Source organism: Antechinus flavipes, chromosome 2, assembly GCF_016432865.1.
Source record: "Antechinus flavipes isolate AdamAnt ecotype Samford, QLD, Australia chromosome 2, AdamAnt_v2, whole genome shotgun sequence".
Lineage (NCBI taxonomy): Eukaryota > Metazoa > Chordata > Mammalia > Dasyuromorphia > Dasyuridae > Antechinus > Antechinus flavipes.
In genome coordinates this window covers 423,011,048-423,029,985 of record NC_067399.1, presented here as the reverse complement: position 1 = coordinate 423,029,985, position 18,938 = coordinate 423,011,048, and the positions used below count along the sequence as shown (strand labels likewise).

The 18,938-nt window shown below is 35.6% G+C and overlaps 1 protein-coding gene across 1 annotated transcript in view; it reads left to right on the top strand.

Moving 5' to 3' along the window:
* The first annotated feature begins 407 nt into the window (after positions 1-407).
* The window catches only part of LCP2 (lymphocyte cytosolic protein 2), a 68,860-nt gene continuing 50,329 nt past the window's right edge, over positions 408-18,938 (top strand). The window contains exons 1-3 of the mRNA XM_051978888.1: positions 408-659; positions 2,509-2,571; positions 9,086-9,132. Coding sequence (XP_051834848.1) covers positions 582-659; positions 2,509-2,571; positions 9,086-9,132 — 188 coding nt within the window. The 5' untranslated portion in view covers positions 408-581. The remainder of the gene's footprint in view (positions 660-2,508; positions 2,572-9,085; positions 9,133-18,938) is intronic.

Below are 18,938 nucleotides of genomic sequence, written 5' to 3'. Positions count from 1 at the left end.
TTATTCTCAGAATTTGACATGGTGCTTGGCAGAGTGAACTTTTAATAGATGATTATTGACTTACTGCCTTCTGTTCATGTGAACATACAAATGCCTTAGTTTTATTTGAAAAAGACTCAATCAAGTTGGCATTTAGAAACACATTTAGAGGTTTAAGTCCTTTAGTTGTCCCTCCCCATCCAGGCTGGGGAAACAAGAACTATAGTTGGGACTTTCTAGTTCCTTGGGAAATCACCAGGCCAGAAGATGAATATGTTTTCCAAATTTCAATACCCCTTCTCCCCACCCCACCCCCAAGCTATACTTCCTTGTTTACTTATTTAGAACCTAGCAAAGGAAGTGGTAAAGGAAACGAGCTAACTGGTTTTCTGAGAAGAGACCATATTTGTTCGTAGAGGAAGCCGTTGGAGTCTGGGCTACAACTGCCTTATAATACAGACACCAAGTTTTCTTGTCTTATGAAGGTGATCTGGGTATTGGCTAGAAACTAAGGATTACTGACTTAAACTACTAGCTGTATTAATCAATGGGCATCCCACTCATGGCATGAGTGTGAGGATCCTCCAAAGAGTTAGATAGAAATGGCTTTGAGTAATGTACCTTACCGGTCAGAGGTCCTGGTCTGGACTCCTGATGAACTGGCAGAATACTTCAAGAAGGTGAGTGTTTTGTTTTGTTATTCTTTTTCATGGAAGTGTCTTTCCCGTGGAATGCAGCACACTGAGAACTGTTTCCTAGGGAAAGAAATGAAGGGTCTCTCAGATGACCATGATTGGGCTTTTAAATTAATCTATCACCAATTCACAGGTCCTTCTCTCCTTGGATTTTGAACTTGGACTGGATATGATTTCTGAGAAATCCCTGGCCAGTCATTTTTTCCCTATCTTTTTCTGTTTGATTTGACATCATATGAATGTCAATGAAAGGAAATACTCTTGGAAGTACTTTAATTCTATTCTGAATTAAAGACTTTACAAATTATGACAACGAAAGATGGAATCCTAATATGTCACACTCCAAAGAGATAATCCTGTTCAATATTCTCATTTGACAGATGAAGATCCTGAAACCCAAAAAAGAGAGCAAAAGATTTCTCTAAAGCCACAAAGTTAACTAGTAGCAAAATATATTCTGGGACCCATATCTCCTAATATAGATTTGTAATAAGAAATCTAGAATCTTAGTTTTCCCTGAGGATATTAAAGATTGATGGGGGCAGATAAAGATGGAAAAGTGCATATTTTGGGTAAGGGAAGTCTAACTCTAGGGATCAGGAAAGGTAGTGTCGATATCTACTGATGACTTTAGTCTTCCAAATTATGACAACCTTTCATGTCCAAAGATCAGTCAAGTGACAATGAAATTTTCAAACCATTCTTTATGATCTTGAAGTCGCAGAGTTATTAGCATGAGATGGTAAAATCTGGATTGTTTTAATTTTGGAGGAGAGAAGAAGAAAGAAGAGGGGAAGCAACATTTCTTAATGAAGCAGCCAGTAAAAATATTCTTAAAGATCTCACCTTCAAAAGAGAAATTTGTTAATCATAAGATGAAATAATATATGTAGAGGATTTTGCAAATATCAAAGCTTTCTATAAATATTAGCTATTATTGTTCATCTCCCTTAATTCCCTAAATAGGAGGGCCTGAAAGGGACAGGAGAATGGAGGAACTTTCATGTTTCTATTCAATTGTTTTGTTGACTTAGTCTTGCTTCACCAACTGAATGATAAACTTGAAAGTTGGGACTATGTTTTACATTTCTTGATAACTCTCTTCCTTATTTATTCTATCTCAAAAAGCCTGTGAGGCATGAGCTCTATATTTTTTTTTAATTAACTTTCACTGGAGAAAGTGAAAGCAAAATGACCTCTAAGGCTAAAGTGGTCCAGAAGCACTAGATAAGAAAGTAGGAGATGTGACCTTCAACTCTACTTGCATCTTGCTGTGACATTTGGACAACTTTCATTTTCCGGGACTTATTTTCCCAATGAGTAAAATGGGAGGAATGATTAGTTTAAATTATCAAAATTACTTTTATGCATTTTTTTTTTCTTGAAGGGAACTCGAAGAGATTTTTGTTTTCTGGAATCCAGTTGGTAGTGCTCTTAATTTACATATCTAGAATTCAGTGACTAAACTAGCACTATGTTAAGACCCTTTGATGATGATGTTAGAAGAATTCCCCAGGATGCAGAGAAACAACCTATAAAGACTTTGGGGACATGAAAACTCAGCTAGAAAGTCCAGTATTAATTCTTTCCTTCATGGGCTGACTCTCCAACTCCCTGCAATGGAAAACTATCCATTACAGTAGTTTGAAAGCTAGTGAAAGACAGCAATCTGGGTCGAATCAAGTCCCCAACATTTGGGGAAGAGAATAAGGGCTGGTCTTGTGGCTGCTTCCTTCATTGTTAGGTTCCTAGGGGCAATCTCAAGATGAAAGAAGAGGAGTAAAGGACATCTCTTGCCTTCTGATAACAATGTTTTTTCCCTTTCTGATGGCAGCTTAACTACAAAGATTGTGAGAAGGTAGTGAAGAAGCACCACATAAATGGTTCAAGATTTCTGGTAAGTGAGGCCATTTAGTTGGTCAAATTTCTTTTTGGAATTAGAATATTTGAATGCTCCTCTCCCTACTGCTCCACCCCACTGGTTTTGCACTACAGTGATCCTGGACCAGGCTGAGGCAAAATGGAGAAGTAGGAAAATTTTATTTTCAGTGTCCTCATTTATTTCTACTTTAATTCTTAGCATCACTGGCTCCATACCCAGTGTGTTCTCTCTGTCTCTATGTGTTTCTGACTCTCTGTCTCTTTCTCTTTGTCTCTACCTGCCTGTCTCTCTTTTTCCCTCCCTCCCTCTCCCTCTTCCTGTCTGTCTGTCTCTCTCTCTCTCTCTCTCTCTCTCTCTCTCTCTCTCTCTCTCTCTCTCTCTCTCTCTAAGTCTCTTTGTCTTTGTCTCTGTCTCTGTCCATGTTGATTGGTCTGTCTGTCTTCCATTCTGTTTTCCACTATAAAATTCTACTTTCAAAACTTTCATTCACATTAAGGTAAAACTAATTGATAATAGCTCAACTAGACAGGCTCTAGAAAATGAAAGAATTGGGTTGTAGATATTCTCACACTAAGCTGTAATCCACAATAAGATCATCATGGACAAAGACATACAAATCACTAGTGAAACATTTATTCATTCAAAAAGGATTGATTCATTGTGTGCCTATTTTGTGCCAATAACTGTATGAACTGAGTACACAAAGACAAAAATGTAATATTCTTTGCCCCTAAAGAAACTTTTATTTTATTAAGGGAGACAATATATACATTATATAAATATATGAAAACAAATGAAAAACAAAGGAGGAGGGGACCAATAGGTATTAAGATACAATGAAAATTCATTCTTCACTTCACTGTCATATCCAGGACAAGCAAAATAGCATTTACACCTAACTGAATACCATTTGGTCCATTGACTAGTTCTAGAAGGTCTATGGATGTTACGAGCATATGAGATTTTGTTTTAGTTCAAGCAAAGAGAGCTAGATGCTTTAATCTACAGTGAATCACTTGCAGGTGTCATTGAACATTCTGGTCATGATAAATTTAAATTCAGAGGCTCGTAGACTTTTATTTGAAGTCAAGGCATAAACTTGTGGATAGTTATTAATCACTATGTGGACATTCTTTCCCCACTCTGGGCAAAGGGAACTGATATATTCTTTCAATGCTTTCAGGAAATGGTAAAGTTAGAATGATACAGTCCCCACAACTGAGAACATAAGTTTGTAGTAATTACTATTAAACTCATGATAATAACCAATTATCACTGTGATTGTACTAAACCCTCTTTCCAAGCTCTTTATTTTCCCTTGACAGTTACACAACTAAGGATGAATTGGCTTTTTTCAGCCAAATAGGAAACCTTTCTGAAGCTGCCTCTGGAGCAAGTGTGCTTCTTAGGATTTGGCATAGGGAAGTCACTTTTGTCAATTAATCAGTCAATTAATCAATAAACATTTATTAATTTTTTACTATGTGCCAGGCATGATGTGAAGCTCTGGGAATACAAAAAAGGAAAAAAAAAACCTCTTATTTCATGGAACTTACAGTCTAATGGTGAGACAACATACAAACAAATATATAAAGATAATTAACAGAGGGAAAGCGCTAGAAGGATCAGGTTATGCTTCCATAAAAGGATAATATTTGGATAAGCAACTTAGTCAAGGAATCAGCATCAGAAAGACTTTTGGCAGTTAGAAAGATAGTCTTCCTATTTCCTGTATACTCCTTCTACTTGAATATTTCTCCTTTTTTTTTTAAATAGAAACAACCCTTTTTTATTTCCCAATAGCTCTACTTATTCATAATTTTCTTTTATTGATCCCTAATCCATGATACATAGGGATATAAGCAGATTAAAATATATCACACATAAGGAATTATATATCAGAAGCAATGTATAGGAGACTACCAAAGAAATAAAATATATGATGAAAAAAGGTCATGTAGCAAGAGAACAAGAATGGGCAGCCCACATACTCCACTGGTACACTTTGCAATGTCTAAATAACTCAAGGAAGCCTTCCAGAAGAATAAATGTATTTTTAGTGTTGAAATTATGGGAAGAGACATAAGTGAGAATTAAGCTAGCATGGATGGGTTGAATTCTACAAAACTGAAGGAAATTTCCTTCTGGAGACATCAAAGTTCCACTGGAGTATTGGAGTATTAATAGTCAATATTTAACATCCACTTTGTACTTTACATATATGATGAAATTGATCCTCATGATAACTCTCTGAGATAGGTTCTGTATACATGAAGAAACTGAGCCAGAGAGCATTTAACTAGTAAGTATAAGGCAAGATTTGATTTCAGATCTTATCAACTCTATGTCCAGTACTCTAATCTACTATAGCAAAGTAGAACAACTTTCTTTCTTCCATATGATAGTGCTATAAAAGAAATAGTTATCATATCCCCCCTTTATCCTTTCTTCTTGTTTTCCCCCTACTAAACTAAAACTTAAGCCTTCCCTATAATATCATTTTATCATCTTGACCATCTTTTACCATATTTCTTAAATGTGACACCAGGATTGAACCCGGTCCTCTAGGGTGCTGTTACCAAAATTCAAGTGAGATTGTAGCTTCCTATGATTAAGTCACAGTAGTATCAAAGCAAACTTACTCTGTGTTGGTTGCTTCAGCAACTCTATCATAACTGATTCATACTAAGTGCGTCATCAGCTAAAATCCCCGGACTTTTCCCCAAAATGAAAAGCTTTCATACATCCCCCATTCTGAGCCTCATTCACCATCTCTCAGTCTTTAACCTCTCACATGAATTATGTGGTTTATGCTGATGTTGCACAGATTTATGGAAAGAGATAACTAGACTCTGGAAACTTGACCTACACTTATCTCAACCACTATCTGTGCAATCCCTGGATATTTACTCCTTCTAAGCCCCAATTCCCTCCTCTTTGAAATGCAGGGTGATCTTTAAGTCTATGATTCTGAGATTATATGATTCCAGGATTTCACAAGCCCCTCTCTGGGTCTCAGATTTATTCAGACTTGTCTATGAAGACATGGTTTCCTCTGCTTCTCTGATAATATCAGGGCTGCCGTTTCTGTTCTAAAATGACTACAAACTGTTACTTGATCTCCTTCTGGCTCTGGACTCCTTAGAGAATTTTTCTGCTTGGCAGAAATAAAAGGATATGGAAATAAAGGATGAGGAGAAATTGAAAAATGGAATGGGAGAAAGGGCTAATGGTCAAAATGTTTTTGTTGTGGAATATACTCCAAACTTGGGTTTATGCAGGTGTTCTGTGAGGGCATCTTGTTGTTCACTGATGAAGAGTTACTAGCTAGGCAACATTCTCAGACACACCAAAATATGACTTTCACCAGTTTTTGGAAAATCTTTGTAGTTCTCCATACAAGTTTGTCTAAGACTGTTTGAGGAAGACTGACCTCTTGTCCTTCTTCCACCATCATGATGAGAGTTCTCTAATAGAAAACTAGTCTATCCCTTCTTAGAAAAACAAGACACCCATGAACAGGTAACCAATCAACTGAGGTGATGATGTTTTTCTATTCCCTAAGCAATCTGGCTAAACAAGGAAATAGCAGCTATAATGCTAGCCACTAAAGTTATATCTTCAATCCCTCCAAATATACACTATTTATCCACCATCCTCACTTCAGAAATAAGCACACATGTTTTAATCTCTATTCAGAATTCATCAGTATGCTCTCTGGAGGAGAACATTTTTTTTTTCACCATAGGTCTTTTGGACTTGACTTGAATCATTGTCTTGATCAAATTATCTAAATCTTTTACAATTAATAATTGTTACAATATTGCTATCACTGCATATGATGTTCTCCTGGTTCTGCTCACTTCACTTTGCATCAATTCATATGTTTTCCAAGGTTTTTCTGAAAACTTTCTCCCCCTCCCCCAAAATGATTTATTATTTTTAACATTCTTTTATTTTGAAATTAGTTCCAAATTCTCTCTCTTCCTTCTACACTTCCTCCATTTGCTGAGAAGGCAAGCAAAATGATGTCAATTATACAGTTCATACATCTTGCCATGGTTGTTTTTTTTTAAAACCACCATCTCATAATTTCTTATAACACATTAGTATTCCATAGCCATACATTGTTCAGCCTTGCCTCAACTGATGACCATTCCCTCAAATACCACTCCCAGCAGAGCAGAATAAAGTGAGAAAAGTATGCTTCTCTATGCATTTAGAATTCATCTATTCTCTCTTTGGAGATAGCATTTTTTCATCATAGGTATTGGATTATTGTCTTGAACAGATTATCCACATCTTCTGCAATTAATAGTCATTAAAAATACAATCATTATAGTCATTAAAAAAGAAAGTTACTTTGTAAATAATAATAATAATAACAATAGCTGGCACTTATATCTCATACAATATACTGGCATTCCAGTGCCTGTTGGCTGGGATTTACCACCACAAAATGAACTGTTATAAATATTTTTGTACATATATGTCCTTTTCCTTTTTCTCTGATTTCTTTGAGATATAGACCTCATAGTGGTATTACAGGGTCAAAGAATATGTGATGTTTTATAAAAACCCAGTGGGCATAGTTTCAAGTTGTTCTCCAGAATAGTTGGAACACTTCATAACTTTAACAGTCTATTAATGTATGAATTTTTCTTCATCCTTTCTAGCATGTTATTTCTGAGAGGTGTGGGGTGGTACCACAGTTGTTTTGATTTGCATTTCTTTAACCAATAGCAATTTAGAATATTTTTTCATATGACTACAGATAGCTTTGATTTCTTCTGAAAATTGTATCCTTTGACCATTTATCAATTAAGAAGTGGCTCTTATTTTTATAAATTTGACTCAGTTCTATATATATGCATATATGTTTATGTATATTTATATACATATATGTGTATTTACATATATATCATATATATAATTTGAAAGATGAGGGCTTTATCAAAGAAATGTTTTAAATTTTATTGATATTATTTCATTGTATACAGTGGCTTTGAAAAAATGTAGTTTCCCTGATTATCTCTTTTAATTACATCTATTTTTGCTTTTATTTTGTCTGAGATCATGAGTGCTATCCCTGCCTTTTTTTACTTCAGCTGAAGTATAATACATTCTGCTCTAGCCTTTTATATTAACTCTATATGTATATTTCTATTTTGTGGGTGAGTTCTTCCCACTTACATTTATAGGTATGATTCCTGTGTATTTTCCTCTATACTATTTTCTTTGCTTTATCTTTCTCTCTCTAATTTTATAACAATTGTCTTCAAAAGTTTGTTTTCTTTTCAAACACTGCCTCTCTTAATCTACCCTTTTTTTTTAATCACACATTGCCCCTCTCCCAATATCATTTCCCCTTATCTTCATACCTCTATTGTGTAAGATAAATTTCTATACCTGAGTGTGTGTGTGTGTGTGTGTGTGTGTGTATGTGTGTGCATTTTTCCCTCTTTGATCCAATTCCAATGAGAAAGATCTTCAAGCATTGCTCATTCCCCCTTCCCCCTCCTCTACAAAATCTCTTCCTTGCATACTTTTTTTAATGTGAGAAAATGTTTGATATTCTATCTCTCCCTTCCATGCTACCTCCCTTCACCCACCTATGCATCTTTCTTTCTTATTTCTTCTCTTTTTGGGACGGGGATCATGCCAACATAATAGATTCATACTCATGCCCTCCTCTATGTCCTCCTCTTGGATTTCTTCTAACTACCCTGTTAATGATAATTGACATTAGAGTTATATGTATAATCTTCCTATATAGGAATGTAAATAATTTAATTTAATTGCATTCTTTATGGTTTCTCTTTCATGTTTATCTGTCACTTAAATTTTCAGAGACTTAGTAGCCACATCTTTAAAATGGGTACTACTTTACCATAGCTATAGTTACGACTTACAAATTTGTTTTGAGGGTCATATGAGAAATCATACTTATTAAGAACTAATTGTTGCTACTTAAATGTTCTGTTTATTCTCTATAAAAAGGATTGAACTAAACAATGATGGCAGAGGCAGGAAAACAAGACAGGAAAAAGAAGTCAGAGGAACTGGATAAAAGCCCTGTTATGCCACTTTGTATATGTGTCACCTTATTTGCCTTCTTTAGGCCTCTGTTTTCTCAATGGCAAAAGAGAAAGTTGGACTAAATGCCTCTGAGATCATTTCTACTCAATCTACCATCCTGTGTCCTCTTCAGTGCTTTACCTAGTCTTCAAAGATTTAGCTTTGCTGCCATTGGTCTGATAGATGAAAAATTATATGAATGATAAAGAGTCTTCAGTTTCCTCCAAAAACAACTATAAAGGGAATACTATTTAAACTTGAAAAATACTTAAATAAATATGATATTGGAGATTTCCTTGATGAGAAGGAAGAAGAGGCAATGACAGACAGATTCTAATTCCTTCTCAGGAGTGATTCCACTGCAACCTATTCTGCCAGTTCTGGTGATAAGGTAAATTCCCAGAATGTCTCTGTTCTGAAATGATAATATGCTATATGTATTTTTTTTCAGACCCTGTCTGAAAATGATATTCAGAAATTTCCCAAGCTCCGGGTACCGTAAGTATTCTCATCTCTTATGAAATATCTCTTATCTAGTGATCCAGTTTGGAATAAAATGGGAGAAAGCCATTTTAAACCATTAATGACCATAATGCTTATACATTGTTTCTAAAATGAGGGGAATAACTAGAGTATTGGAATGGAAGGAATGGCTGGTGTCCAGATCTCTATGATCTCATGTAATCAACTTATTAAAGATAGAACATCTTCTTTCAGTCCATTTGGTTGATGATGGTTGGATTTATGATCTATTAAAGCTTGGTTTGTTTTAGGAACAGTCAAAATTAAGGTAGCCTGAGGGGATGCTACCTAGTTCCCTGAGTCATTCTTTTAGAATGCAAAAATAACAGAAAGTTTAGGAATAAGGTCAGTAACTAGAAATGAGACATTGTGTTGAGTAAGCAAGAATAATTTAGAAATTGGAATCAACTTAAGAAACCATCTAGTACCACCCATTCATTTTACAGTTTAGGAAATTAAAGTTAAATGACTTACTCAAATATTACAGCAAAAATTTTAATTTTAGTTCGAACCCCTCACTCTTTTTACTGTATCTCTTTTTAAAATAAGAGTTCAAAGAAAGGTTTGGACAAAGGTTTACTTGAAAAATACTCACAGTTTAGCTATTATCCATAAGGATGAACTTAAAATGGAATCCTGTTCTTTTTTTCAATTTATAGTTCATATTGAATGACAATGATCTGAGAAACAGGAGATTAAGATATGTATGCTTGTTTTTTCTTGAGTAAATTGAGATAGACTTAAAAGCCTCTTAAAATTGTACCATACAACCAACTGATTATGAATAAATATTTGATTTGTATATCTGTACAACCTGGGATTGTGTAAAAAAAAATTTAGGGGGAGGGGAGATGAAAAGAGGTTATGAGTAGAAAAAATTTAAGAAGCCATAGATTAGATAATTGTTTTTTCTGAGGATAAGCAAGTACACATTGGAATCCTGGTATGGATGTGATAGGGCTTGAAGGAGAATGAACAAGTCAGCCAACGCTGAGAGAGAAGTTCTAGTCAGGAGGGAAGAAAAGTCCTAAAATGTAAAGTCAAATCCAAGCTGAAACAAAAACAAAACCTGTGGATTTCAGTCCATAACTGTGAGGTTTTTATGACAAGATGTATTTGCTTATTTGTTTGATCACTATTCATCTATTTACTTTCTTTTTAAAAGAAATTATTTAGTATTTTGTTTTTCCCCCAGTTACATGTAAAAGACTTTTTAACATTTATTTCTAAAATTTTGAATTCCAGAGTCTTTCCCTCCCCCTTACTCTACCCCCTCCACTGAGAATGTAAGCAAAACAATGTAGATTATACATGTGTAGTTATACAAAACATTCCCATAATAGTCATAATGTGAGTGGGGGGGAATATAAACCAAAAAAAAAAAAAAACAAAACCTTCAAGAAAAATAAAGTAAAAAAAAAAGTCTGCATTCAGACATCATCAGTTCTTTCTCTGGATATGTATAGCATTTTCATCATAAGTCCTTCATAGATGTCTTGGATCATTGTATTGCTGAGAATTATGATGTTATTCACAGCTGATCATCTTTCAATATTGCTGTTACTTTGCACAACTTTCAATATTGCTGTTACTTTGTATATAGTGCATTTCATTTTGCATCAGCTCAAAAAACATTTATTATATTCATTCTTTTGAGTTGGGAACTGAGTGGGGGACTGATAATACAAAAAAAGTGAGAGAATCCTTATCCACAAGAAGCTAGGGAAAGCAACATAGGCATATATAAGCATATATAGGTCTATTTTTCTGATTTTTCTGAGAGCATCCTGATCATAATTTCATATATCACAATAATATTCCATGTGACAATATTTATTAAAAAGAGAGATATGCAAGAGAAGTGAAACACATGATGAAGGACAAACTTAAGAATACTAATTGTCGTAAATTTCTTGCCCTGTGTCTTCATAAAAGAATTTTAGAAACAGTATTAAGAGTCTTATCAAACATTACCCTGAACAGAAAAGATATTTCCATTTTCTATAAGGAGAAATTATGAAATTTAAGAAATATTTTCAGGAGCATATGGAGAAGCAAAGGGGAAAAGGGTCAAGACTAGAATTTAGAACCTTTCATTTTCTTCAGATTTTCTAACTTTATTATCAATAACCCTCAGTTTTAGTTGGGGGAAGGTGGCACAGTGGATAGAGTGTTAGGCTTAGAGTCAGGAAGACATATTACTGAGTTCAAATCTGACCTCAGATACTTGCCAGCTCTGTGACCTTGAGCAATTTACTTAACCCTATTTGCCTCAGCTTTATTATTTTATAATTGTGACATTTTATAATGAGCGGGAGAAGGAAATATAAAACCATTCTAGTATCTTTGCCAGGAAACCCCCAAATGGATCATAGAAAGTCAAGCATAACTGAAAAATGACTTAACATCAAAGCTTTAGTAAACAATAAGTAAATTAGGAATCAATCAAAAAACATTTATTATATTCATTCTTTGAGCGGGGGACTGAGAATACAAAAAAAGTGAGAGAATCCATATCCACAAGAAGCTGGGGAAAGCACCATAGGCATATATAAGTCTATATTTAACTCTCACAATAAATTCAAGGTAATTTTAGAGGAGAACTCACTAATGACCCTGGGATTCAAGCAAGGTTTCATGCCAAAGTTGGCACTTGAATTGAGTCTAATTCTAAAAGGCAGAGATGAAGAGGATCAGATCAGATGCAAAGATATAGCAACAGGAGGAACCACAAGACTAGTTTTACCAGGACTACATAATGCATAAATGAATGAAAACACATTTCTTAGGCTCTTACTATGTGCAAAGCACTAGACTAAATATTGGGGAAACAAATAGAAAAGCAAAGACAATCTCAATATTAACAAATTCATGTTCTAATTGGAGGAGACAACATATAAAGAAAGATTCACCTACAGGGCAAATTGAAGGATCCTATAATCCCAACATTTTAGTTACATGTGATATGGCAAAGTTAAGGATTCCTTAGTATGCAGGTTACAGAGCAATGCTTGGTGATAAGTTGTGGATAGTAGCAAAGAAGATTTTGTTGTTGTTTAGTCATTTTCAGTTATGTCAACCCTTTTGGGGTTTTCTTGGCAAAGATTCTGGAATAGTTTGCCATTTCCTTCTCCAGCTCATTTTACAGATGAGGAACCCGAGGTAAAAGGGGTTAAGTGACTTGTCCAAGGTCACACAACTGTAAGCATCTAAAGTAGCATTTGAACTCAGGAAGATCTTTCTGACACCAGGCTAGGAATTCAATCCATTGAGCCACTTAGTTTGCCCAAGAAGATGGTGAGTTCCAGGAAACTGGAGAGGGAAGGGAAGTAAATTTGGAAATGTATTGTTTATTGTCTTGAAGAAGATCAGTGACATCATGGCTTGATGTCTTCACTTGCTTATGAATTGGACTGAAGTGACTCAGAACTGCACAAAGTCATCACCTCACTCCTCCAGAGTCATTGAAATCTAGTGGTAGAAAAAAAGGAAGGAAGGAAGAGGACATGATGGCCCAGAATACAGTGGGTGATCTTAGCTTTTCTAAATTAAGGTATTTTTCAAATTTTAGTTTGTCTGAATAACATCCATTCAGTGACTAAGGGCTAGGTATAAACTGAGACAAGATATGGCCCAATTTATCATCAAAAAGATATCAATTTGAGAGAAGAAGACCTCAGACTTTCTGATCAGAATAGAAAATTATTATTATTTATCCTCATTCTAAGCCATCAAAACCTAAGCAATGAGCCAAAGATGTTTGAGTTAGAGTTATCATTGTGTATTCAATGAAAGCCAGAGTGATATGGGTTTAAAAGAGTAACCAAATAGTTCCATTTAAAAACTCAATGGAATTTTAAGGCATGTTTTTTTCAGAGCTGTATTTTAAGAAATCAAAAATTAAAACTGCACAGAACAAAAAGTAAATTGCCCCAGCTTAGAAGAATACAAATGTGAAGAACAACAAGAAGAAGAATAATAAGAATAAGAAAAAGAAGGATAAGAAGAAGGAGAAAGAGAAAGAAAAGAAAGAGAAAGGGGAGGAGTAGACATATTCCCCAATTTCTGCTCAAATTGGCAAGTTGAGTCCTTGGAGGCACCTGTTATTACTTTCATGGCTTCAGAGATAGGGTTAGTAAGAAAGGAAAGGAAAGAAAAACAAAGATATGGGGTCCAAGCTAAAAAAATTATCAAGAATCCAGTTCCCAAATTCTTATTTACCATTTTATTCATGTCAGTGGAATCATGTCAGTGCCTAAAAGGGATGAGAGAAATCCATTGATTCACTTATTCATTCATTTAACAAATATTATCTACTTACTATGTGCCAGTCACAGAGCTAAGTGCTGAACTGTCCTTAACCTCAAGGAGCTTACAATCTATTAGGCAACATTAAATTCATAGCTCTAGTATGGGATCTACAGCATTTCTAACACTGGCACCGATATTTTTAGCACAGTATCTATATCTCTTGTATATTAAATCCTCATTTCAAATAAAGTACCCACATCTCTAGCACAGGGTCTATAACTCTATGAGTAGGTGAGGAAGAAGAGCTTGAGGGAAATTCTAGAACTTGATTAAGCCATACCTAGAACACTGTGTCTCATTTTGGGTACCATATTTTAGGACTTATATTATGAAGCTGTCAACCAGAAGAGGAAAACGACTGGTGACAACTGTTACTAAATCTGAGGGTTCTTCTAAGACTCTTTGTCACTAAGTACCCTGTCTCCTCTCCCAGATACTCTCTGAGTATATCTGCTGATGAGGGAGATAGAAACATTGTTCCCCAGTTAAGCGGAAAGAGAGTCAAGCCTGAAGCAGGAAGATAACACTTCTACATTTATTTTTAAAAGATGAAAAAATAAGGTAGTATGAGTCACACCACACTCAAAGCTTCAGCCCTGAAGGAGACTTCAAGGCTGTACCCCTTAGTGCAGAGAAGGAAGCCTACCAAGAGCAGAAAAGGGATGTCATGAGAGATATTCTCCCTTCCCTCCCCCCTCTCAGACCCATGTTGGTGTTTCAGCTCATTGGTACAGAAGTGTCATGAGCCTGAGGAGGTGGGGACTGAAAGGCTCCCTACAGCCATCCATAGTTCTTCTGGCTATACCCCGAGTTGTATAGACAGTGATAATTATCTTTTCTTTCTTCCTGCTTCTCTTATAATCCCCCCTTCTGTGGACTCTTTCCCATTTATTCCTTCCCCTCCTGTTTTAGATCAAATAATCTGCTTAAGAGCACAAGAGTAGATTTGAATCCATATTCTCGAGTTGGTCAAAGGAATGAATTTCTAATTCTATGATATCAGACTTATTAGAGGAGGAGTTGGGTCTGGAGGTAGTGGGAAAGGCTCATCCTATACCCCTTAATCACATGTAAGTGAGTCCTGAATGTGCCACAGACACAGCCCTAAATGGGGAGAAACAAACTCCATTGAAGGACTCTGCTGAGCAGAGTTGGTCCTCCCAGCTGACTTCTAAAGAGCTTGGTCAATGTCTCATATCCCTTGTTTTTTAACCTGACTTTGTCTTCTTCATAACAAGCAAGAAGGATGGAAGGGTTTGGATCTCTAGGCCAGGCAGCTGATTTTAAAATTTGCAATGTTTTGTGTTCTTGTTTTAATGAAAAAGAAGTCAGCATCCTTGCCTGTGAAATGAGGGAGCCTGACTCAATGATCTCTGAAATCACTTCCGCCTCTGAGGGTCCTGGAACATATATCACCAGTTGAGTGGGGAGGAGAGATGAGAAAGGAGATGGTTAGAGCAAGATGGTTAATGATAGAAAGAGATACTAAGAAAAGCACAGACCACAGAGTGCTTAAAAAGGAAGGAAATGGAGCTGTTCCCTCAGTAAGAAATGATAGCTTATAATTCATAAAGGAGAATGCAGCATATGTTGTGGCTATTGGAAGGAAGCTAGGGTCTGGATTGTAGTATGGAATATTGTGGCCATCCTTTGATCTCAAAACTCTTGCTTTTCTTCTTTCTTTCTAGAAGAACTGGGTCATGTATCATCTCTTGTTATGACTGGCAACTCAGTTCATCTCTCTGGGTCTCCATTTTTGAATGTCAAATGGGGAGAATGGTGCATTAGATGACTACTCAAGTCCTTTCTTGAAACTCTAGGTGATGAGATTGGGGAGCAGAGTCTATAAAGTGATGGAAGGAGATTTCTTGTTCTGTATATTGATGAAAGGATTTTTTTGAGCTTATTGTTTAGCCATTTTTCAGGCATGTTCAACTCTTCATGACCCTATTTGGAACTTTCTTGGCAAAGATACTGGAGCAGTTTGTCATTTCCTTCTCCAGATCTTTTAGTGGTGAGGAAACTGAGACAAACAGTCTTAAGTAACTTGCCCAGAGTCACAAAGGTAATAAGTTGTGTTAATTACTATAACTGTGGGCAAATCATTCAACTGCTCTGGGTTTCAATTTTCTCATCTCTGAAATGAAAGGGTTGACTTCCTGACAGAAAAGTGGTGAATACAAAATATAGAAAAAGACATATATTTATGAAGATAGTGGAGGAATTTGTTTTATTTTATTACAATGGACTTTTTTCTTTCCTTTTTGGTGAAAAAGATTTGGCATGGATGAGAAAATAAATTCTTTTAAATTTAAAAAATTAAACTAGAAATAGTATTAATAAAGTTAAATTAGATTGATTGATTAGATTGATTTAAATATATGAAGTAAAGGTACAGGCAAAGTGTTATAAGGAATTTGAGGAGTTAGAGATGACTCTTATTTGAATGTGGAGTGGCACCTGAAAGGTTTTTCAGGAATCAGGATAGGGAAAATCTCTCCAAGAATGGAGATTGGTTTGAACAAAGTTAGTCAGTTTGTCAACATGTATTTATTAAGGACTTGCTGTGTGCCTCGCACTGCACTACAGATAAAAACAAAGACAAAAAACAGTTCCTGCCTTCAGAGATCTCTGAGTCTAATAGGGAAGACTTTCCCTATTATTGCAAATTATTATGTGCTAATAAACTGTAAAAGGGGAAAATTGGAGAAAAGCAACAGGGAAGGCACTATAATGAAGAGTAATTTGGAAAGGCTTCCTGTAGAACAAGATATTTAAGTTATAACTTGAAGGAAACCAGAACTCCTAATTAAATACCAAATTTGAAATTCTGAGAATAAAAGGGGAGATTAATAAAATTGAAATTAAGGAAACTATTGAACTAATAAACAGAACTAAAAGTTAGTTTTATAAAAAAAAGACCTTTAGCTAATTTGATTAGAAAAAAGGAGGAAGAAAATCAAATTGTTAGTATCAAAAAATGAAAAGGGTGAACTTTCTACCAATGAATAGGAAATTAGAGTGATAATTATGAGCCATTTTGCCCAACTGTATGCCAATAAATAAGATAATCTAAGGAAAATGGATGAATACTTACAAAAATATAGATTGCTTAAATTAACAGAGGAGGGAATAAATTACTTAATTAGAAGGAAACCAGAAAAGCCAAGAGGTGGAGTTGAAAAGAGAGCAAGAACCTTTCAGCATGGAGAATAATCAGTGAAAAAACCTAGATTTGGGAAAAGGATGGAAGAGGATGAGGACAGAGAAACAAGAGTTCTCCAAATAAGAGTTTGACCAGAAGATAGAATGCATAAAAGGAAACAGTATGAGATAAAAGTGAGCAGGTTGGATTCATAGATCTAAAACAACAACAGCAACACCCTAAAACATAGATTTAGAACCAGAAAAAAAAAAAAACCAAAAAACTCAGAGGATTCCAGATTGATGAAGATGAATTCTAGAGTCAGGAGTTTCTATGCATTCAGTAAATGATGAGGAATTATAGCAGGCTTTTGAGCAGAGAAATGGCTTGATAGCCTTGTACTGTGAGAACTTCTTGATTAGTATGACCAAACCAGGGTCAATTCAAAGTTAGAGAAACATATGCACATTTGAATAATCCCAATATGGTAAGATGAGGTATGAAATGAAAGATTTCATCCTGAAGAAATTCAGAGGAGGGGACAAATACTAGGGTGGTGCTGAGAAAGAAATTACAGGGTTTGATACTGGTTGGATAAATGTGGTAGGGAGGAATCAAAGTTGACTGGGTTTTCTGAGTGTGTCTTAATGTATGTATACATTTGAAATTCCATGAAAGGAGTTTCAGAACTTTATAGCTCTTTTGTATCTTTCATTGTATCCAGGACACTGTCTATCTAGTATGACTGTTTCTCAGTTAGTATGAGGGATAGAATCATGATGATATACCTGGCAATGTTGTATACTATTGGCCCTGGAATCAGAAGACTTGAATCCAAATTCTGCCTTTGATAATTATGATTCTTGGGAATTGAGGCAAGTCACTTCACTTGCCTGGACCTCAGTTTCCATATTAGGTACAATAAAAGACTTGGACTAGATGTTCTCTAATATCCACTCCTCATCTTGATTTATGACCCCATTATAACAGAAATTTTACTGGTCTCTTCTATCTGAAGGTCAGGGATAGTACTTTTCACTCCTCACCTTCCAGAACCCTTAAAGGGAATCAGAGATGGCTATTTCTCTGAAATTGGCTCCGACTCTCAACAATTTTGTTCCCTCATTTTAGGGTTCAAGTACCCAGCTTGGTGGAGCAGCAGATAGTATACTGAACCTAGAGTCATCTTCCCAAGTTCAAATCTGGCTTCAGATACTCCGGGCAAATCACTTAAAACACTGTTTTCCTCAGTTTCCGCATATATAAAATGAACTGGAGAAAGAAATTCATTAGCATTTTTGCTTAAAAAAAACACCAAATGAGGTCACAAATTGGATAGGATTGAAAAACTACTGAACAACAATAAAAACACCCAGTTCCATTTAACCACTTAACAGTCAAATTAGCTTTCAAAAAGAAATATTTGTTCTAATGTATAGCACAAACAAATATAATTATCCAGAGAAACATAATCTATCCTTCACCCTTCTTAGTCTCTTGGGAAGGATTGGAGATTACGTACAGAACTGGAATCACCAAATTGTACACCCAACAATCTTCTGGGCTCTTGTCCTGGCACCTTGGTTTCTGAGAGTTTCCTTGCTCAGATACGATCAGTTCTTTCTCCAAGTATGGATAAGATTTTTCATCATAAATCCTTCAGAGTATTTGTGATCACTGTATTGCTGAGAATAGCAAAAACTTTGCAAATCTTAAAGTTGTAAATGTCAGTTATCATTATTCTCAGAGACATTTCCTCTCAGCAGGGTGTCCCTACCCATGATATAACTTGCCCGGCCACATGGAGAATCAACATCTTAGCCTAGGTCCTCTAGCTCTAAATTCTTTGTTCTTATGCTTTCACTCTTGACTTGCTCCTTCTAATCCATTTTGCTCACAGCTCCTCCAACTCTCTCATCCCTTTTTCATGGCTCATTTAGAAAAATTCCCATCTTTGATTGCTCCTCCATGCAGATGAGGAAATTAGCTCAGCTATTTTGAAAGCACCCTTTGTATTTTCCAGATGAATGCTGGTCATTTAATAAACAGCTGACAACAGCCAGTCAGTGTGAGCTGACTTAGTCCATGCCCTATTTTAGATTTGATTTTAAAATAGTGAAAGTGTTTACAGAACCCCTGTATGGCACAGTAGTCTCTGTAGGTCCTCATGCTTATATAAGTCTAAAAACGTTCCTCTGCAGTACTCTGCTTTATTATTTATTCTTCAGGCTATAATAATTCAGTTTCAAAGCACAAATATCAGAAAAACTATTCGAAGTCTAGGCCTGTACCTGAGACAGTCCCCTAACATCTCTTGTCCAGGAGA